The sequence below is a fragment of the Colius striatus genome, chromosome 13, assembly GCF_028858725.1.
Source record: "Colius striatus isolate bColStr4 chromosome 13, bColStr4.1.hap1, whole genome shotgun sequence".
Lineage (NCBI taxonomy): Eukaryota > Metazoa > Chordata > Aves > Coliiformes > Coliidae > Colius > Colius striatus.
In genome coordinates this window covers 6,344,330-6,366,996 of record NC_084771.1, presented here as the reverse complement: position 1 = coordinate 6,366,996, position 22,667 = coordinate 6,344,330, and the positions used below count along the sequence as shown (strand labels likewise).

At 47.6% G+C, this 22,667-nt stretch overlaps 1 protein-coding gene across 6 annotated transcripts in view; it reads right to left on the bottom strand.

Moving 5' to 3' along the window:
* SEPTIN6 (septin 6) overlaps positions 1-22,667 on the bottom strand; it is a 29,955-nt gene extending 7,288 nt beyond the window's left edge. For all 6 annotated transcript variants that reach the window (XM_062006377.1, XM_062006379.1, XM_062006376.1 and 3 more), the window contains exons 1-9: positions 22,599-22,667; positions 16,005-16,119; positions 8,724-8,919; positions 7,440-7,626; positions 7,058-7,219; positions 2,093-2,189; positions 1,687-1,855; positions 1,051-1,183; positions 203-393 (exon numbers count right to left, since the gene is read on the bottom strand). In XM_062006377.1, the coding sequence (XP_061862361.1) occupies positions 203-393; positions 1,051-1,183; positions 1,687-1,855; positions 2,093-2,189; positions 7,058-7,219; positions 7,440-7,626; positions 8,724-8,919; positions 16,005-16,119; positions 22,599-22,625 (1,277 nt within the window). In that variant the 5' untranslated portion in view covers positions 22,626-22,667. The remainder of the gene's footprint in view (positions 1-202; positions 394-1,050; positions 1,184-1,686; positions 1,856-2,092; positions 2,190-7,057; positions 7,220-7,439; positions 7,627-8,723; positions 8,920-16,004; positions 16,120-22,598) is intronic.

Genomic DNA, 22,667 nt, shown 5'->3' with positions numbered 1-22,667 from the left:
TTAGCACTGCTCCCTGCTCTTCAGGATGACAGCTAAACGTAAAATGCTTCCAGCTACTGCTTGGTGTTACTAGGGATGCACTCTGTTTGCAAACCTTCCCCCGATAAGCACTGGCTGGGCTGGGAGAGAGATGTGAATATCCAGAAAGGTAGCAAAGGAAAACCGTTATCAAAGAGCAAATACCATTGTGTTAGCAACTTACTTTTTTCTTTCCTTATCTCTTTTAAGAGTCTGCGATCCTCCAGCCTGCTGAGCCTGAGATTGGAGCAATTCAGCTGCTGTCTTCCTTTGTTTAAACGCATTTACTTCATCATCCAGAGACTTTTTCTTATCCTCTAGCTTCTTTTTTTCATCCTGATGTAACTTCTTCAGGCGATCAAACTTTTCATGCAGCTAGAGGGAAAGGAGAGAGGTGAGCAGAGCCCAGCACTACCAGATACTCTGCTCACAGGAAAAGAGGAAGGTGGAATGATCCCATGAGATCTAAGCCTCCAAGTCCCCGTTGGTTTCTACATCATTTCTAGCCTCTTGAGCTGACACCGCACAGACAAAGGGCAGCAAACAGCCTCCTTCCACAACAGCTTGCAGACCAGGCAGTGTGCTAGTGATGCACCACTGCACGGACTAACAATAGAGGACTGGGGGAGCATAATCGTGAACAGATTTTGATCCATCTCCAGGGGTCTTTTGCCTCTTTAAAAGGCAGGGAATGATCAGATTTTTCACAGCACTAAGGAAGCTGTGTGGGTCTATTTGTTATGTAACAAGCTTTTATCAGTGGTTGTTTCCTTGAATTTTGCCACTCTCCATCAGAATCAAGAGTATGGCACTTTCATGGTTCAATTAAGTTGTACACTACAAGCACTGTGATCTAGTTTGATCCTACAAGATGAACACCTTAATGTTCCCATGATCCCAAGTTAAACTTTAGAATTCTTGTTAAGAAAGCCCTAAACTACTCACTGCAGAAAGCGCTTTGGCAGCAGCAACCTATTTGGGAGTAGATCTATCACTCACAACCCATGAAGAGCCAAGCACTGCAATCATTACCTCTTTTTCAGCCTCTTTCAGCTCTGCTTCTTTTTCCTTGACCCTCTGGACAAACATTTGTCTCATTGCCTCTTCCTTTTTCTGCAGTTCCCCCAGAAACTCATTTCTTTTGGCTTCATAAGTTTCTTGCAAGCTAAAAAGAAAGGAAGGTCCAGTGATGTAACTTGGGACAAACTCTGCTTCCCCTGAGCCTCTGAAATCAGGCCCTCAACATGAATATTGCCTGCTCACAGCACATTTGCTGGTCATTCATTCATGTGTGCCCAAGGTCTTCTTTATCCAACTGTTTCTGGGATCTGTAAGTTATTGCCTTTTTCTGTATGTTGAATGTTGGGCAATTCAGAGACCAGCTGGCAATAAACACTAGTTCAGAGGGACACTGCTGTATCCCTGCAGCACAGATATTTCTACTCCTGTACTTGCAGTTTCATAGTCAATCCTGCACAAGCTCTCATGTGTTTTCACATTCTCCCACTCCACCAACACCTTTACTAAGTCTGGATTTATCTGTCCTGACAGGTTTTCTTGCTGCATTGGTTCTTTACATGCTCTCTCAAGGGACACACAAACACACACACATGGGAGCACACACACATTGCCTCTCTCAAGCTCTCCTGCCTCCTCCAAGGATCCCACCTGAAGGGTTTGCTGTCTGGATCAGTGTCCTTGAAACCCATCTCCTCCAGCTTACACCGCCGGTACAGCTCATAGTGGCGCGTGTGGGTCTGCTCACGGAGGTCTTCCATGTTCACACGGATCAGCATCTCCCGCAGCTTCACAAAGTCACAGTGAGCTTCATTCTCCACTGTAAGGAGACACAATAAGGAGTAAGATGGGGGTTGAAACAAAGGTATCTTCCCTCATTGCCCACCTGTCTACTCCTCCAACAGATATAACAGCCCTTCCGAGCAGAGAAACCTCTCATTATAGTTCCCAGTGAGATATATAAGTCCAGCAAGCCTTTGCTCCTCTTAAGAGAGCCCACTGCCTCCTGGCATAAGTGTCACCATCCATGCCATGAAAATCCCAGGGCTCAACTCACCTTGCACTGTGCCCCAGGGGTACTGACGAGCTTTCATCATTTTGTTTCCTATTTTCAGCTCCTCCGTGCTCCCGATCACTGCAAATGGCAAATGGGCCTGGAACACAATTCACGATCCCCACGTTAGTCCCTTTCCACTATAACTGACTTTCCAGCACACAGAGATTAGCACAGCCACTGAGCAAGACAGTCATTATGCACACACTAATCTGAGGGAGTCTAGTCACTGGTCACTAGCCCAAGACAAGGGGGGAGAAGGGAAGGTCCTTTTTGGAAACCTTGTTAGTGCTACCGCTCTATATCCTCTACCTGGCTGATCCTCCCAGCCACAAGGTCTCAGGTGAGGTGAGCCAGTGCAAGACTGGCATCAGAACGACAGCTGGGACAAGGTGCTGCGCGGCTCTGAGTGCGGTGCTGTCCGGGGCTTGCCGTGGCTGAGGAGAACATCTGCACAGGCACAGAAGCAATACAAGAAGTCTTGGAGCCTTCGTGACTTTATTCCCCCCACCACTCCCTCAGCTCACGCTGAAGCACAAGACAGCTCTGCTGGATCACAAGACTGAAGCCCCTCTTTTGCTCTCAGAGTAACAGCTCTTTCCTCCCCACCGTTTCAGCCCTGGTGAGGAAGGGCTGAACAGGCCCCCGCACAGGGTCAGCCTCCACCTTCAGGCTGAGCTGGGGAGCACTCTGTTCCCCAGGGCTGTGCCGAGCTTGCCCTGTGCTAACACTCCACAGTGCCTCAGGCTTCCTATGGCTGTCTTCCCTCAACACCCCCTCTCCCAAATCCCACAGCACTCCTTCATCAAAATTGGTTCTGAGAAACCCTAAGGAGTGCCAATGGCTTTATAAAATCCTGTTGATTTTATCAAATAGATTCATGTTGATGCTATCTGAAGCCATTACTTGATGACTGCACAGCTAGAGGACAAAGGAGGCCTAATCCAGCGATCACATCCATGAGAAGGGGTCCTGGGGAGAGCAGACAGAGCGGTACCACTCACTCAGCCATGCCTTGTTACGCTCTACAAGCCGAGACACACTCCTCAGAGTGCAGCTGTTACAAGCACCCAAAGGCTGACTAAGAACAACAGGGATTTGCTTTTAAAAAACCCAGAAATAAAAAGTCACTGCTTAGTAAAGAAGATAATTTCTGCCCTCTGCAGAGACTAAGAGACTCAACCCAGCATAGGCTCAGCAGAGTTGGAACAAACCCATTCCAACACCTCTCTAAGCTCAGACCTCACCTTATACTCTCCTCATTCCCCAAATCCAGGCAGCCAAGAACCCCCCAGACACTGCTATCGTACTTTGCTGCATTTTTCTGTTGTGCAATAAGTGAGTTCTCTTCCCACCTCCACTTGCTCTTGGGAACCAAGTGCATGCTGCCAAGAAGTGAAGTGCAAGGTTTCAGCACTTCAAAAATAAAGTCACCAGCACCCTGCACCCCCTGCTCTGAGCTCTGTGCAGGGACATTTGGTAGCAAGGGCTTTAAAGGGCTCCGAGTTCTGGACAATTAATAGACCCTCAGGAAGCCAACTATAAGGAAGACCAATGACCCTGAACTGCCCTCGAGAGCATACAGTGAAGTTTTAATTCCACAGGTTATCTGAAAACTTGGACAAGTTGATGACAGCTGGTACATTTCAGACATGATGTTTTCTGCTTTCAGAGTGTGGCTCATACAAAGTGCAAAGAGCAGAACTGCCTGCAAGCACTCACAGACGTGGGCTCTTCAGCTTGCATTTCCTGGCCTCCCAGCTCTCACATGGGGCACACACAGAGTGAGTGGTGCTCGTGGTCAGTCTGATGGGGCCATCCTGGGCCATGCAGAGGCTCTGGGCACTGGGGTCTCCCGGGTCACTCTCCATGCTGACTTACCTTTGCAATCACACTGACACACCGGTGCCTGAGGGACAGTGACCAGCACAGATCTGTTTCTGCCCTGCTCAGAGAGAGCTCCCTGCAGCACAGGCCAAGCAGCAGAAAAAGGAAAGTGTCTCCCAGGTTGAAGTAATCTGATTTTAGCAGAAGGCTGTCTAATTGCAACGGGCAGGGGATACAAATACTAGAGGGCAAGAAAGCAGAGCTGTCTCAACAGCCTCCATACCATAACAGGAGGGAAACTCCTCTAGCCAGCTTTCAAAGGAATAATATGCTGCCTCATTTGTACAAGCTGTAATTTTTCTTGCCTTCAAAACAGGTCACAAACGAGCAGCAGCATTATCCACAAACACTTCTCCACATGGCATCAAGAAGAATCATCATCAGGTCACTGCCTCTGTACCAGCTGCAAACAGGCCCTGCATGTGCCACAGCATCCTGCTGTGCAGCCACCCTCGGGCAGAGGAAGATGGGGGAAAGAGGGCAAGCAGAGAGCCCAGGGCTGAGCAAGGGCCACATGCCACCTTCAGCTGCTCCAGGAGGAACAGGACATGGTGGGACATAGTGGCTACTGTCATGGGTGGGTTCTTCACCTACTGCAGGTTGGGCTCCTCACTTTGGGATGCAGTGGAACTGGTCTGTACTCATGTCCAACCACTGGAAACTCTGAAATGCCCCAGATATTAAGCCCCACAAAGGCTACAACCTCCTCTCAGGTCTATAGAGTGCTATTTCCAGAGGAAAAGCTGTTGCAGTTCTGTGGTGCCTGGTGTTTTGGGACAGCTGCTCCCCCTCCAGGACACAGAATCAATCAAGTGCCTACATGCTCCCCACTAGTGACCATCTCCTCCCACAGTTCACCAGAGCTGCCCATTTTTCTTCTCTTCCCATCCTGTCACTTCTGGGTGAGAGCTGCCAGACCTCCCCGTTGTCCTCTTCAGACTGTCCATGAGGAGCATCCCATGGTCAGCCTCTCCCACAGCTGTTTTATTTGTTTTGTGTCCAGGTTTCTGGGAGAGTGAAGGAAAGAGATTTCCAAGGGACAAAGCGAGTGATGGGAGCAAGAGAAGCAACCTGAGATAGTGGTAGAAACACCATGTCATGGCCATGCAGGCACAGCCTGAGCCTCAGCTGTCCGTGGGCCCAGTTACCCTCAACAGCAGCCTCATCCTCCACTGGTACCAGCTGTTTGCTGCTGTCTTTGCCAGGGAGAAAGTGCTCATGATTGCCTTCTTCCAGCAGCAAGGAAGCTCCAGCTCCTACTACATGAGAGAGCTGATATTGCTGCACATGGTTTCATTTAACTAGCAGGTGCAGGGAGAATATTTTCTTCAGTAATTAGACTAATTCAGTCAAAATGGAAAAGCCAATAGTGAGTTGAAATAATAGGCAAGCTTGTTTTTATTATTTAAGAATAAATCTAGAAGGGAAGAGATCTTAAGAGTTTTGGACAGTCTCTTCTCTGACCTTGTAAACATATGCTAGGTGGGATTCTCAAAAAGGGAAGATCAGGTGTCTTGTTCTGAAGATTTGTTTAATCTCATCATTTTCTAAATACTTGCTACCTTTGGTCATGGTTAAATACTTTTATTTCACAGATCTTAAATCCTTCAGCTGATCAATTCCTGACAGATCAGGCAGTATTTAATTTGTTTAATAAGCCAATTTCACAGAATCTTAAAGACTGGAAGGGACCTTAAAAGATCATCTAGTCCAACCCCCAATTTGGAATACAAAGTGCCCTAGAAAAAATAGTGAGCCACCACAAGCAGATATAAGAAAGTAAAATGCACATGAAAATATGAGTTTCCATATTTCAAAGCCCAATTTTACTTTTCATGCTAAAGACAACTGATGCAGGTTATAGGCAAAATATTAGGTAATCAAAAGACCAGCCTCAATTTTCTCTGTAATTAAGTAATACTAAAAAAACCCCAGTAACTAATCCAGAGAAGCTCAGAAGAGCCAAGGAGAGAGGACCTCTTCCTTACTGTCACATCTCCGGTTCCTTGAGGATGGTGTGATGTTGCATCTTTGTTTCCAGGAGTAACTGTATTCCTACATAGTGAGATCACTGAGCACTGAGAAAGATGCCATCACAAAACTATTCTGACCAAGAAGTCACCACTGACAGATGAAGAAATGCCATAAAAGCATGTCAGATAGACCTGTACTTCATCAACAGCAGCTAAGCAAGCAACTTTCACTATTTGCTTTCCCATAAAGTGCCTTCTGGAAAATGGGTGCATGGTCAGGATGTGCTGCCAGAGGGGCCAAGGGACAACTTGCTCTGTCTTTAGGGAGCCACAGACAGCCACCCATGATTCTGGGAGTGCCAGAGACAGAAAGAGCACCTGCAGGTATCTTGAGACATGTTTGGCCCAAGCTGTGTACTGTTTTTCACATGTTGCTGGTTAAGCTGTGTAACTCTGTGCCATATGATCCTGGAAGGTCACCTGGGGGGTTGGGGACAGGGACATCAGGTGATTCATGGGAAGAAATCTAAAGAAATCATTGAGCTGAATGGGGTTAGACAGAAGAAGGATTTGGGGGAAGTGAATGTGTATGACACATTCATTTTCTATACATTCCAAAAGTGACCAAAACCAGATGTTGAGGGAAAAGAAAGGCTGATGGGCTGGATGGGCCTCTGCTCCCACCCCTGTGTGTTATTTCTCACAGCAGCACATGGATGCAGCTCAAGGGAAGCCATTGCTCTCACCATCCTCCTTGTGTTCTCCTGTCCACTCATTCTGGCCAACAGCAGCAGAGCCAAAAGGCCAAACCAGACTAAGGACCTAGTGTCTTGGTTTTGGCTGGGATAAATTTCTTCCTAGTAGCATTACACAAGGAAGGGGTTACAGACAGTCTGTTTTCTGACTAGAAAAGCCTACCAGAGAGCCTACCACAAAGCTGTGCTAGCCTGGGATTATACCCCAAGGATGCAATCACTGTGAAACCTTCTGGTTTTAAGACACAAAATAAAAAGGAAAATAGCTTTAAGAAGCAGCACAGGACAGGCCACCAACCCCAACCCCAGTGACAGTGCTGTTGTGGCAGAGCAGGAAGCACCGAGTCACTTACGTTCATCGTTCCATTTATCTCTGCCACTGACTCGTCGTCTGTTGGGAACTGGTAGATCTGAACCCCGTTACTGACCAGCTCACTTGTGATTTTAATCTTAAATTTGGTCAGCTCACTCTTGGAAATGGCATCAGACTTGGCAATGATGGGAATGATGTTCACCTAGAAAGGAACAAAGTGGTAAGAAGTCCTGAGCTTTGCTCCAGACCTGTAATACAATTTACAAAAGCCTGAAAGTGCTCAGTAAATCCACAGGATTTATTTGCCAACCGTCATCACGAGCACAGGGGCTACAGAAGGTGGGGAGAGGTGCTCTGGAGAAGCAGCAGCCTTTCCACCATGCACATTGTGATCCTGCCCTGTAAGAGTGAAAGGTGCCTACCTTGCTGTCAAGCTTCTTCATTGTTACCAAGTCCAGGGATTTCAGAGAGTGGCCCGTGGGAGCAATGAAGTACAAGCAGGCGTGGATCCTGGTGTCATGGTAGTTGTGCAAGACCCTTTTTATCTTCAGTTCTTCTTGCAAGTAGGCTTCAAACTGAGCATCAATGAACTCAACGATGGGCTTATAGCTTTGGTGAAAGGAAACAAATCGTTTAATATTTTGCAGTCAAAGAGGTAAACAGACAGTGCTCCTTTGTTGCTTTGAAAAAACAAGCTGCTTGTTAGATTTCACTTCCCAAGGCCAATTCTCTCAATGGTCCTCCCCAGGCATAAGAAATTTTCAGGTTGCACCACTGACAAGGAGATGTGGTTCTACATCAGACTCCTAGCAGCCTGTTTGACAAAAAGACAGTTGTGGAGATTCAGCAGAGCACAGGACACACCATCCCCTCCAGGGAGAGTGGATTCTCAATAAATGTGAGGGTGAGAGGTTTATAACAGGAGGGATAATGCAATTTTGCAGGAGTGTGTAACCCTTGTGTGTACTCGGGGAGCAAAGGGCTTGCTGCTCTCACAGCCCTGAGTCCTGCAGGTGGAAGACACATCTCCATTCAGCATTGCCTCTGCCCAGTGCTCTGTGGTAGGAAATCCCTGCAACTGCCTTGCATGGCCATCTGAAATACAGAGCCTGTCAGACCATGATGGAAAGGACTTTGGTGCACTGTGAAACTAAACAATAGTCCAACTGACCCACAACAAAGCAAATCTCATCTGGAAGATGCACCTTGGAGATGATCTGGTGGAATCACACATGCCTTAACCACCACGCTCCAGCCAAGCTGGCACCTGAGCTGCCAAGATACTTCCCCAAGGTATCTCACTGCACATCTATGGTTGCTTCCTTTGGCACCACAGGAGAGCCCTGCCAGAAGTGGCTGTTAAGCCAAGTGGTCACTAGACCATGTTTGGTCAGCAGCTTGTGGTAAAGACAGCACAAGAAAACAAGCATGAATGTCCTGGAGCTCTCCACCAGATTAATTTGGGCAGAAGGCTGTCAGCAGGGCAAATATTGCTCTGACAGCACGAGAAAAACTACTTTAATAGCTGGAGCAGTGCTGACACACCTCTTCTACCTGTGCCATCCCAAAGTGATGACAATAACAACCCATATAGGAAGGAAGAAGGGAAACTTTACAGTGCAGTCTGGCCCAACTATGGCACAATGAGAGACCCTACATGAAAAATAAACCAGGTCATGATACAGCCTATCTCCCCCATCACTCACCTGTCCTCTTTGTTGATCTGATCCCCAAAGCCCACTGTGCTCACAATAGTCAGTTTGAGGTTGACATTGCTTTCCTGTAGGTCATATGTACTGGACTTCAGCTGGACCCCAGGCTGTGAGTGAGATGCAGGGTCACCTTCAAACTTGGTGTTGAAAAGTGTGTCCATGAGGGTGGACTTACCAAGGCCAGTCTCCCCTGTTGGAGAAAAAGAGTTGAAATGTTCTGTTGAATACTAATGTGGCTTGGCCTTTAGCTTCCAAATGTTAACAGGAGCGAAATTGCAGCAGATGAAAGCAGATCTCATGCTCCAAAGGGACCGTCTGGCAAGCAGAATGCTATTTACAACAGGAGGTCTGTGTTTCAGGCAAATTACATTTCACAGTCTAATAGTCATTAATATCATTAGAAAATAGAGATGAAAAGAAAGATGTGAAAAGGCAAAGGGAAAAACATTGTTCAGATCCTGCATAAAGCCACAACTACATTACAGAAAATGCTGTTTTCATTAAAAAGTGGGAGGGGAGATGGGGCTGGTTGCCATTTTCAAAAAAAAAAAAGATTCTCCAAATCAATATGTCCCTAATAAGCAGCCACTGGAACAGCCTCCTGTGCAGAAACACAGAGCTGGTTCCAGCCTTACAGCAAGTTGTGCAGTCAGTTTCTTGTACCCACAAGAGACTTGAGGTAGGGAATGAGCCTTCTAGACTGGGATGGAACATTTTCTGTAATATCTGGTTTTCATACCTTAAGGGTTACAAAAGCTCTACAACAAAATCTGCCTCCAAAAGTTCTGCTGCATTGAATGGCTATTTGGATTACATCAATCAACAGGGAACTACTTCCTTGTCTGGAATGAAGAGACAAATCCCAGAGATTGGACTTAAATTTGTTTTAGCTCTATCCCAGGGAGAACAAAACACTCTGTGCACTCATCCTACAGGGCAGCCTCCCTTACCACACCGACAGCAGAGCCAGCTTTCCGAGCTCAAAGGACCTGACTTTGTGCTAAATGCATAAGCAGTCTGGTTTGCTGCCTGTGAGGGCTGTTCTGTTTCATGGAAACCTTGATCTCTGAGCTGCCAGGCTGGCCAAACCCCACCCGCTGCAAAGGCTGCTCCTCCAGCCCGCTGCAGGACCCCAGGGAGGCTACATCTGGCTGGAGCTGCCTTCCCCTCCTTCCCCGAGCTCTCAGCTCTCAACCAAGACAACTTCATCATTTTCCTACTTTGCTCAGAAGAAAAAAGCTTCTTGTTTTTGTAGGTTTAGAACTCTGCAACAGATCCAAACTTGCATGAAATGCCTAATTCAACATGGGGAAACTCCTCTCCATCCTCCTCCCGTCCAAATCTCTGAGCCTCACCCCTGCAAGTAGGCAAATTCCTTCCTCAGCCTCAGAAGGGACTTCTCTCATGAAGTACATGACAGGCAGGGCAGGACAAACATCCACTGCTCTGGGAATTGAGTAGTCTCTGATTTCCACAGGCAGCAAGATTCATTAACATTTGAAAGTCAACGTACACCTTGAGTTGCAGCTGCCCGGGAGCCAGCTAAGAGCCTCTGCTCTGTCCCGGATTGATCCCAGCTACAGCCACAACAGCCACAAGCCCAGTTGCTCTTCACACCAACCTTGTTTGCAATCTGAAGAGTCAGCCCCAGGAGCTGGCACTGCTGCAATCCCCTGTGCCACGTTAACACTCTGGCCGTATGTACAGCACCGATGACCAGAGCAAACCGACACAAGGGGGCCCAGCAAAGCACAAGGTGATCTCTGTCACAGGAAAAATGAGTTGGACCACCCAGAAGACTGATGGTTGAGCACAACAAGCCTTTTGATGACTTGGAATTTCAGAGTCTGGGCTTTTGGGGTAATGTTTGCCGCTGCTGGGATGCAGGTGCACAAAGCACAGCTGACGAGAGCATCCCCACTGTTTGGATAGGGATTGTGAGAGTTAACAGCAACAGGCTGCACAACCTGCCAGGCCTTTCTCAGGCACTCCAGGAAAATAGCAGCATTAAAAAAGACAAAAATCTCAACAGCCTGAGGAGGCTGCAGCATTTCCAGAGCCCCTGCCAAAGGATGGGTGGGACAAAGCAAGGAGTTGGCTAGGTGCCGGTGAATGCCAGGATCCCTGATGGGGCATCTCATAACAGGGGAGCTCACCAGCCCAGGGGAGTGGGAGCATTGCCCACACAGCAGCCTGCAAAGCCTCTTCCTGTACTGTTCGCCAGGGTAGGATCTAACAGTCCATGCCCTGAAGTTCCAGGGCTGCAGGGCAGGGTGACAGAGAGGAACAGCAGCAGTGACCAGGGCAGGGAGCTGCTCTCTGCAGCGGATACACAAGGTGCTGTGAATCACACAGGCTTCCGGCCAGACAAAACACCCCACAAGCCACCTCTCATTCCTACCCCCCTTCTTTAGGGTGAAAGTTGTTCATATGAGGCTGAGACTATTGTCTAAATGCATCCTGAACCTGCTAATCATTGCCTACTTTACATCCATCCATTGTGTTGTTTCCAGCAGGAGTGACTTTGTCAGAGGGGCCAGGAAAAGTGCATAGGAGATGCAGGCAAATTTTTAAGACATCTCATGCCACCTACACAGGGGCAGCAAGGGCAACTTTGAATTCACACAGTGAGGTTATCCTTTTTGGGAGGGGAAGAGCTGAACTGGTAAAGCATTTTTCCATAGGTGGGAGTTGCTCATCCGAGCATCTACAGTTTCATGTGCAAAACAAGAAACAACCAGCCACTGACACAGCATCTCAAATGTGAAGTCTGCACACCAGAACTGACTTTCAGCCAGCAGATACACCCATCCTCACACTGTGTAGCCCCACTGACATGGCATGGCATTAAAGCCTGCCAGGGGAGAGGAGGATGGATGAGAGAGGAATGATTATCTCAGCTAAAAGAAACATGACATTAACACCAATGGAGTGACATGAGATGGTAGGAGACTGAAGGGTGTTAATGAAGTGCTTTGCGGTCTTAAATGTGACCAGAGCTGGGGATCAGTGCTACTCTGAAGGGCAAAACAACAGAAAGGATTTCTGTATCTCCTTTGAGTTCTGCTTCACGCAGAGGCAACTTTCTGCTGGCTGGAAGATGTACACGGTGCCAAGCGCTTCTTGGAAGGACAGGAGTCCAGATGGAACAGATGGTCTGATGAAAAGGACAAGTAGTCTGTGCTTGTTCAAGCCAGCAGCGCTGGAATCTTCTCCAGAAAGCAGAAACAATGAATGGGGATGAAGGGAGCCAGAATTACTGTGGAAAAAGCAGCAGTGTATGCAAACCAAGTGAGAGGCATCCATGGCAGGGAGATTTCCTGATGGCTGATAGGCACATATGTGACTCGATCTCCACAACTAGACTTCGGGGTTACACACCTTGGCAGTGGTCTGCTTTCCGGAAGCAGGGATGACAAAGAGCTGTCAGGAGCAGGAGCAGGGAGACTGACCTTTATTGTTGGAGTTCTGCACCAGGAAGCACTGACAGCTACTGAAAAGCTGTAGCATTGTGCCTGTCATCATGGGATAGATTTTTGCTGTTGATGATTCTCAGAGAGGTGAAAAAAAAAAGCCAAGGTGAAAAAAAATGTCAAGAAACTCCACACTTCTGGACATGCAGTAAAACCACATCAGTGCCTGGAACCCACTCTTAATACCCAACAGCCTGTCAGGCTACAAACACTGTGCTGGGCTCCTGGCACCTCTGCTCAGTCTCTTCAGACACGCTCCCTGCCTCACTACAAAGCCTCTCCAGTGCTCTGCAGAAATGGTTCATCAAATCTCTCGTTGATGGGGCAGTGGTACCACTTGCAAAACCACAGCTGTGTTTTGCAAGCTTCAGCTTGTGACCCTTCAGCTACCTGAGAGAGGCTCTGTACAAGGACCAGACTGCTCTCCCTACTCCACCTGGGCAGGACATGGCTCACACTCTCTAGGGCTCTCCAGCTGGTGAGCAGGCAGAGCCCATGCCAAAAGACCAGCAGGACTGGAAGGAGTGAATGATCCAGTTGGTGGTACTGCAAAGAGACATGTCACACTGCTCAGGCAAGCAACATGAGGGCTCCCCAGCACCCCTTATTCTGGGTGAGATGGAGATGAGATGAAGTGAGAGGTAGAGGTGAGGTGCTACCATACCTGTCTCTGACATATAGAGGAACAGAAGAAGCTGCACTCACAACAAATGCTCCTTCCTTTAGGAAGCTCTCAGCTTCTCAAACCAAAGCAAATGGCTATCTTTGTGCTGAATGCACCTTCAGGGCTTATTCCTTCCACAGATTTTTTGTGGCATCCTAAGGCCCTTGCAGCAGCAAGCTGAATAATACACCACAAAAGCTGTACCTCCTGTTTTGTGCCTGGCAATTTAATTTGCTTTTTTAGTACATGAAAAGTGAAACAACAAACAACTCTTTTCTGGCTACCTTCTCCATATTACTCAGGATTTAAGAAGCCTCAGTCATATCATTCTCCACTGACTCTGTGGGAGGACAGAGGAGCCTTTGAAATTTTCCCTGTTGAAAGGCACATAGCAGCTCTCACAAGAACACCCTTTCAGGAGAGAGCAACACCTGTCCTCCACAAGATTAACAACCGTGGCTCCAGATATCAAAGGACTCAGTCTTAAAGAAAATGCCCATGCATGCACTGCCCTTTCATGTGAAGAAATGAGAGCTAATCCAACGTGGCAGGTTTGTTGGACAAGCCCCGAGGCAGCTCAGGCTGACAAGACCATCTCCTATGGAGAGAGGAAAAAAATAGTTCTTTCAGTCTGACAGGCGTACGGAGAAGCCGCCCGATTCACCCACTGCAAGGCAAAGGCTGTGCTGTGGGGGCAAAAGGAGCAACAGCAGCTCACTAGAAGATGCTGAAGCACCTCAAGAGGACTACACAGCTCTCAGCTGTGGTCCTCTGCCCCAGCAGATCAGCAGGGAGGGGGCAGGAGAGCAGAAGACTGGTGGCTTTTCAGTTGGAGAAATGCTGTTCTCTCCTCAGCTTGTTGCACCAGTGACCACAAAACCAATGACTGGGCAACTTCCAGGCTGTACAGCCCATCACCCCACAGAAAGCTGCCTGCTGGAGAGCAGATGGTAGCTCTGCATCCTGTGCACATCCCTCCCTTCCCTGGCCAGTGAGAGCTCCCACACACCAAGGGGCTTGCTTGCTTGGTGTGAGCGACCTCACCAAATGTCAGCCTAGTCTTCCTCTTTCTTTCCTCCATCTCACTGAGAAATACAGTCAGCACAGAAGGTCTCAGGCATCAAATATTTCTCCAGCCTTTGCACCAAACTAAGCAGAAACAAATATTTTGTCAAAGAAGCTTTAGGAAGAAAATGGTTGTGCTGAAGAATAAAAAGTATCAGAGAAACCACCCACAATTCCTCACTTCTTGTGAAAGGTTTGCTCCTTTATTCTATCTTTGGCTCTAGTCTCAAAGGGGAGACAGCTTTCAGCAGAAGAGCTAAAAATTGCTCCACTCTGGATATGCTGCTGAGAGCTATTTCTGAAGCTTTCCTTGGCTCCTCCACCAAGAACTGGAGGAATCAGTGGCTCAGATCCAGTACAATGCAGAGCAAAATTGTCATTGAATTCTTCCTCCAACAGATGCCACATACAGATAAAAAATGGGGGCAAGGAAGTGCCTTTTTATTATGCTTAGTGGACTGACTATGGGATCCGTTGATCTACTTATTGTTTTGGGTATTTTTCCTCCAGGATGTTTAAGAGTTGCTACAAGTTATCAGAGGCACCATACAACTCTTAAAAGACATTTCAAAGGCCAACCTCCTCAACTCAAGATCTGAAAATCTTTTTCTAATGCAGCTTACTACATTTTTCTATAAAGTTTCTTTATTACAAGATTGAGCATGTCTGTGCTATTGCTATTCATAAAAGATTGACATTAATAACTAATGGACATTGATCTTGGCAAGTCCCTGTTATTGAGATCAACAAATGATTAATGAATTCCATTTCTGTCCTGCAGAAAGGAAAGCAGAGGCATCCAGCTCCTCTCCACACATTGGAGTGAACATGTAACCACAGCAGGCACCCAGGGCTACACCTAGAACTTGTAGAAAAAAACCCAGAGTACCTCGATAAGTGCAAAAGGAAATACTTTAAGACCTCAGTCTTTGAGACAAGACTTTCAGTAGGTCACATCACATTCACCTACTCTGGAAATCACCGAGCAATTCAGCCTGACAGTGACCTCCACTTGTCAGCAAAGTTTATCATCTCATAGGAACACCATTGTCTGGGAAAGTTTTCTTCTCAGCTTCATTTAACAGGGCCCAGCTCCCCTCTCCTCACTCCTCTCAGACTTAACCCTGTCCTGGGCAAACACTGGGTCCATATCATGGGCTGGATCTCTCATGGGAGAGGACAGACAACCTTTGTTTGAGTGCAGAGATGACCACCAGCTGAGTCCCCAGGAGGTATCCACTCACAGCTGCAGCTTTCCCCTCTGTCACACCAGGCATTGCTGGGAATATCTGCTGCCACAGCCCCTCAGTAACCTCTTGCTCTCAGAGGCAGGGCACTGGCATCAGTGAATCAAACTTGACCTACCATGCAATGATGTGTCCCCCATTATTAATTTCCTTAGCCACCTTACAAAGTACTGTATCAAAGCCCTACAGGATTTTTACTTTACTGGCCTCTGAAGAGGGACCATTTGGGATCCTAATGCCGGGGAAGACCTGCGAGACGGGCAGACGCTGCAGAGACTGACACCAGGTCCTACTCCAGTGCCAAGCCCTAGCTGAGATCCACACCACATGGCAGCCTGGATAATTTTCTGATCAGCTAAGGCTTGGCCAGACTATTTTAACTCAAATATGCACAGAAGGGAGGAGAAAAAAAATAGCTTTTAGTGATTTAAGAGGACCATGACTGGTATTTTGTTAATTATAATAACAACTCAATACCTAACCAAACAAGATCTTGGAACAAAGTTCTCTGGCTTGGGTACCTATTTTTCCTTAGAAACACGAAATTCAGAAACACTAGGAAAATAAAGCTTGTAATAAAAGCCTGGGAGGCTTTTTAAAATAAAAAGGCATTTTGCTTCTATGCTTCACAGCTTGGTAGAAAGACATCCTGCATAATCCCAGCAGGGATTTCCCAAGACACCAGTAAATCTTGTTACTGAAAACAGACAGAACAGTTGAGGAAATTGAAATCAAAGCTACCTTGTTAACGCTGTTACCTACGAGCTACATCAGCTGCAGAGAAGCGCTTTTCAGCAAGAGAACTTCCCAAAATGGAAATACTCACCCACACACAGGATGTTGAAACAAAACCCATGATTAACTGACTTATTAACCAGCTGGTCAGGCAAACTGTCAAATCCTACATGTCCAGAAAGTGGGACAGTACGACAGCCTTCACCCTGAAAGACAATGAAAGAGATATGTCATTTTCAAGCCAAATACACTTATCTGTGTAAACCCTTAATACCTCCCAAGTCCAATCAACTGCATAGTCCAAGCAGAGATTTGCACATAGACCATAAATTGTGTTGGTGTGCTTCCCTCTTTTCCAAAACAGACCCAGAAGGCACAAATAGAACGTTCCATTTGCCACACATTACAAAGTAGCCCTGTCAGAAAAATACTGAACTGTGCAAAACATATACCCAAACACAGCTGCTGAAAGACAGGCAGCAAAACATTTGTTTCTAGAGAAATTACGTAGATGCTGAAGTCTCATCTTATATTGAGAACAAGAAGAATCCCCTGTGCAAAGGAATTTATTAATGATATCTCCTTCCAGAAGCCCGTTACAATGCTCTTAAGGGGAATTGTGACTCATGGAATTCACATTCATGGCTGCAATTACAGAAACTAGCTAGAAACAGTTAGGAAAACTCTACCTACATCTAGTAATTGAACAACTCCAGCACACTGCCTCTGCAAAGCTCAAGTCCACAGAAACAGTAGAGAATAGTCTTCAAGCCATCAAACGCAGCAGTATCTTCCATATTGTTGGCAAGATGAAAATCTCAGGCTGCAAACATGAGCCTGTCCCAATCTGTAAAGCGGCCATTAGCACCAGAAAATCAGGGATCATTAAAGGAAGCTGCAGGGAAGCTGCTTGCAAAGGCAGGTGGCCTGACTGTGCAAGGTAGCAGGTCCTCTCCAGTTCTAAGCACTGCTGTCTGAGCTTCCAAGCACATCTTTCACAGCCAGGAACAGAACAGGAAAACAGATTTGAGAAAAAGTGTCCAGAACTGAGCTGCTCATAATCATGCAGCCCCTGCAGAAAGGAGCCTGTGCAGGGGATTGGGAGCAGGGGTACCCAAACCTATCTACTAGGGGCCAGCAGCTGCTCCTGTCCAGTCATCCAAGTGCCTTCATAAGAAGCTCTCTCCACTGCCAGATACCACTAACCCCGACTCCCCGGCCTGGTGTCCCCTTTCTGCCCCAGGGAAGCAGGAGGGCACAGCTCCAGCTCCTGCACAGCTCCACAGCCAGCATGGCTGCAGAGGGGTCACACATTCTCATCTGGCTGTTGAACAACAGCCAACGTACACCCAGGCACTGCGAGCTCCAAACCTGCACAGCAGACAGTGATGAACTACACGCAAAGGCTCAGCCCCAGAAATAGCATCATGCAAAACAGAGAGCTGGTGCTAACCCCAAGTATTTCTGTGTAAAGTTCCTCTCCTGCAGCCCCCTACCCTGAGGTACTTCCTTCCCCAGAGCAAAGGCTTTTCTTAACAATGTATTTTAATGTCAAAACTGGAAAATTCCCCCCTGGTCTTTTATCACTTTGCAAGAAATACTAGAGCCAAAAGGCAATAGTTTATAGGGTGTAATTTTTAACTTGCTCTTTCAGAATCATGTTTCCACATATCTTGAAAGCAGGTTCATAGGGACAGGCATACTGGTTTTCCCTCTTCTGTTAATGACATTGGTATTTTAGGCTAGGAAACCATCTCCAAGGTATAGAAACCTGTCAGAGTAAAATTACTTGCCTTATTATTGTTTTGCTGGTATGGATTTCTTTCCCCAATATAAGACTCCAAATACTTCAGCCATTAACCATATTTACCACCCTGTGATGTGTAAATGTTTCCCTTTAACCATATTTTGTGTATTAGTCTGACTCTTCCTGCCAAGATGTTCAACAAATATGGTATTTTATCAATTAACTGAGCACCTTGCCTCCAAACAACATGTTTACCAGGGAGACACTCAAATGCCCCACCAGATTCTGGTTTTGACATTTGAGGATGCAGCTCTGAAGCCAAAGAAGTCACAAACAGCTAAAGCAGAAGAAAGGGAGACCTTCAGGCACACAGATTTTGTGACCACACACCTAAACTCTCCTAAACAAAATTCCACCACTGAGCGATCTCATGGCAGTGTCTGATCTGCAGCAAGAGCACCATGGCCTCGATGAAGAATAGAGGAGTGGACAGAGGAGTCCGTAAAGGCAGGAGAGAGAACCACAGGCAGCCTCCTCCTGGGGAAGGAGGCCTATCAAGTGTATTTTTAATAGCCTTAAAACTGCACCATTGGAAGACTGAACACTGCTCTCCCCAGGAAGTGTGGGTGGGAGTGTAGGCTCTCATTAAGAACGAATCTTCTCCTCATCCCTAAATATAAGTGTGATCCAGATGGAACAAAATAAACGGTAGAAGTTGAGGCACATTCGGCTGAGAGAAGGCATTTACCATCGCATTGAATTCAGCCCGCAAGTCATTTCCTGTAGCCTCTTTTTCTAGTCACCTGTGGTTTTATAATGCAGTTAAACTATATCTCACATCTGCTACAGGCCAGGAAACAAGTACTGCAAAATCCGATTTCCAGTCACAGCAGCTGAGCCTTCATGTTAAGTACATGGCCATGAGGTATATTGTGCTACTCTGGCTAAAAACCCAAAGCCTGCTTGGCCAAAGTATCAAGAGATCAGATGTGGTGAAAAAAAAGTTGGAAGGTCAGACTGCTTTGGACACACATCAGAAACCTGTCAACAATTACCAAACCTGCAGAGAGAAAAGAAATGTTTTCTATCCGAACCCCAAGAAACAGCACAAGTCAGCCACCTCTTCACACACCAAGGAGTGTCTCTGTACCCAGAATGCTGCTATATATAAACAGCAGCACCATAAACAACATACGAACACAGCCATTAGTCATCCTGCCTGTACATTAAATGTAGATTTGGATTACCTTCTTCAACACTGAAGGAGAATGTGTTAAGCTTCTAAGCTTTTGGCTGAAAAAGTGTTCAAAAGCTACCTTCTACTATTTATCTTCAAATCAAATCTTTCAGGTCAAGTTTAAAACATACAGAGGTACCAACAAGGTAAGCAAGGTCTAACTATTGTCTGTGTGAGGGCTTTTTCCATGGGCATCAGTGAACACTGGATGGTTGAGAGTGCTCCTTCCATCTTCTTGGAACGAAGACAGAGATGGGATCTCTGGGAAGTCACTGCAAATGCTGGCACCACACCAAGATACCAGATGCTTTTTTCCCCCCCTACATGTACACAGAATGACCCCCTAGGATAGAATGGGCTGTTGTTGCCTGGGAGGAAGCAAAGTGTGTTTGTCACAAACAAGAACAAAAAGAGCAACACACTCTCTTGCTGCATAACCAGCCAGGGCTGTTGCAGAGAGAAAATAAGGATTAGCCACTTGGACAGGTTATCTTATTCTTTCCTTTCTCTTTGGAGGATTTACACATCTTTTGTTAGGACCTCTCCATGCCACAGAAACCACTGCTCTAATTTTTACAGAGAACTACATGAAATATATGGAAAACACAAAGATGTTCTAAAAAATGACCCCAAGCCTGAATGCTCTGCACATTAAATAGGAGCTTATATCAGACTGGCAAGACTTAAGTGTCCAGGTGTTTGAACCACTACAGAGTCCTTGGGATGAAAAAAATGATCAGAGGAGAACTGTGTTGAATGTGCATCTCTGCCTTGATCTGCTTTACACGACAGTTAGGTACAGTGCTACCACCTCCCCACGTCCTCCGAGCCCAGAGAGGCTGTTGTTGCTTTGTGCAGATAAAGCAGAACATTCTACCAGGGACATGCAATGGTGCTGCTCATTGCAAATGTCAATGCTGCATACTCAGGACAATTTCTGGTGGCCTGGACTAAAGGAACAATGAAAAAGGACACCGAGGCAAAGGAAAACTTAGCTATTTCAGGCAGAGCACAGCAAATGAAGAACGCTACAGCTCTGAACTCCAGGAGCCCTGTGTCCAAACAAGGCCTGCACAACAAGAAACCACTCACAAGGACTGTAGTACAACAATTCTGCATCTAATTGAAAAGTGCTTCTGTTTAGGACACTGACAGCTGACATTTAGTACTTCCAACACAATCTCCCATCTCTCCCCACGAGAACCACTTCAAATGCCAAGGCCTTTGAGATTCCCTTCGGAAGTTTTCCAAATGACTGCAACAAACACAACAGCATCATCCCTCAACAGAAACAAACCAAGCAACACTCACAGAGCTCCACCACTGCTCCCAATACTCACAGCAGCCACTGCCCTGCCCCTCTGCCACCCAGTGAAGCTGAAACCCATAGGGGTTAACCCCTATACTTCAGACAACCTTTGCACAAGAAGTTGAATGACAAATTGCAAAGCAAGGCAGAACCTGAACTCAGGTTTCTACATCACAGTTTGTCACACTATCTTTAAGCCAGATCCCTTCTCCTGACCTTGGTGTTATGGCATCCACTTCCCCAGATGGCATTTGTTCTTGATTAAACAGCAAATTAGAACAACACTTGTACCAATTACTTCTCACTTGTACAAGTGTGTAACTCTCTTATGCACTGGGAGAATTATCCAGTAGACAGTATAAACATCCTCCATGAGACAGATGCAAAGCAGGAATGTAAAGTGTAGGCAAAGGCTTTTTACTTCTTTTCCTTGCTCAGCTGATAATAAATCGTGAGGAAGCAGATAAAAGAAAAACATCAGAAAATATGGGAGAGAAATATTTCTTAATCAGTCACTATGGAAAGCAAGAAATGTCTCTCCAAGGCTCCTGACCATTAACCACCCTCTTTGGGCACGCTGCATCATTCAACCATTCAACACTCACAAATGGTCAAGTGCTGCGGAGATCTCAAATTCTGACAGCTCCTAAGATTACATTTCTTTATGCCCCTGCCAAAGGGCTGCAGCAACACCACACTGTTTGGATACTTTCCCAGGAGAAGTCTCCTCCGGCAATTAAAAAAAAAATACATCTCTCTATCAGGAGCCTGAAAGATTTTTCTGACCTGTGCTAGAAAGACTGTGAATTAAGACAGTGCCCAGCAAGCCAGTTCTCTGCGCTTGTCCTCCCCCCATGGGGAGCAGGGCTGGCAAATTCCCTGTGAGTCCCAGCATTTCAATCCTGCACACCCCCCATGCCAGCAGAGGACAGGAGAGGGGCCTCAGCTGGGCAGAAAAGGCTGCCCTGCCTGCTCAGGGGACTTCACTGACCATCTCCACAATAAATGCCAGCTTAGAACAAGGGTTTGCTAAGACTGAGGCAGGGTGATGACCTCAACTCCCTCACGTACTCTCCCCAGCTCTCACACATTTGACTATTTGACTTTGTCAGCACACCTAGAGCAGCCCTCTGTACCATCAGGATGGTATAGCTTGGCTGACTGTTCCCCAAAACACTGGATGCCCAAGACCTGGGCTGACAAATCATCTGTCTGGACATTTTCAGTTTGCAGCACACTATGTTCACATCTGTCTCAAAGCTGGATTTCCCTTTTGCCTCTGAGGAGAGGCTGTGCTGCATCATAATTCATTCCAGGCTACAAGCAGATGTCTGAAACTCCTGTACATCATCTTAGTAAAACCTAGAGCTCAATTTCTTTGAAAGACAGAGGAGCAAGTGAGTCACTTTGCATACCCTGGCAGTCACAGACAAGGCAATGGGTATGTCCAGGAGGAAATAACATCACTGCCTGGCAAGGAATGGCTGCATCTACCCGTTCAACAAGACTGGGCCTACACTCAAGCCTATGGCTTTGAAGACGAAAGGGCAAGCATTCCTCTCAAGTATTATTTCCATGCTAACACACGGACACCAAAGTTGGAAGCCCATCAAATGGCAGACAAAACACTTCTGCATCCAAACGCCTTACAGATACCTCCTCAGCGTCTCTCTAACAAAGGCAGAGATGGCTCAACTCCCTCTGCTCCTCTTCTGGATAATTCCCCACAGGCACACAGATCTCTGGGCTATGTTGGGGGCACAGGAGAGCAGCGGTGGCGGGTGTGCCCGTGGGTAGCCACGACAGGGACAAAGCGCAGTGGGGATGTGGTGCCGATGCTCGGTGCGGACTCCATGTCTCCCCCGTGGCACACGGCACTGGACCGACGACCTTCCCCATATCGCGCTCGGACGAGCACGGGACGAGGAGTTCTTTGGCATAGTCAGAGCATCCCTGCAGAGGCGGGGATGCCGAGGCTCGCTCTGCCTGCTCCCGCGCCCTGGCCTGGTGAAGGGCCCCCAGCCCGGGAGAACGCACTAGATGAGGCCCCGCAGCGCGGCGGAGCCCAGGGACCGGCAAGGCAGGACCCCCGGGGCTCACTCCGCTGCGAGCAGCCCAAGGTCGCGGATGATGGGGGGGGCAAACCTCCCCTTCCCCAGGGACCTCGGGCTCGAGCGGCCCGCAAACCCCGATCTCCTGAGCAATCCACCGCCGCCTCGGGCCGATCTCCGCAGCCCGCGGGAGGCCCCAGGCCGCGGCCCACGCCGTCTGGCCCGGCCCGGTCCCGCTCGCCCCGGCCCTCCCCGTTCGGCCATGCCCGGCGCTCCCGCCCGCCGCCCCGGCCGTGCCCGGCCCGCCCGAGCGCGGTGGCGACGGTAGCGCCCGCTCTCACCTGCCGCGCCACCTCGGCCGCCGCCATCGCTGCCAGCCCGCCACAGAGCCCGCCCCGGCCGGGCGGCTC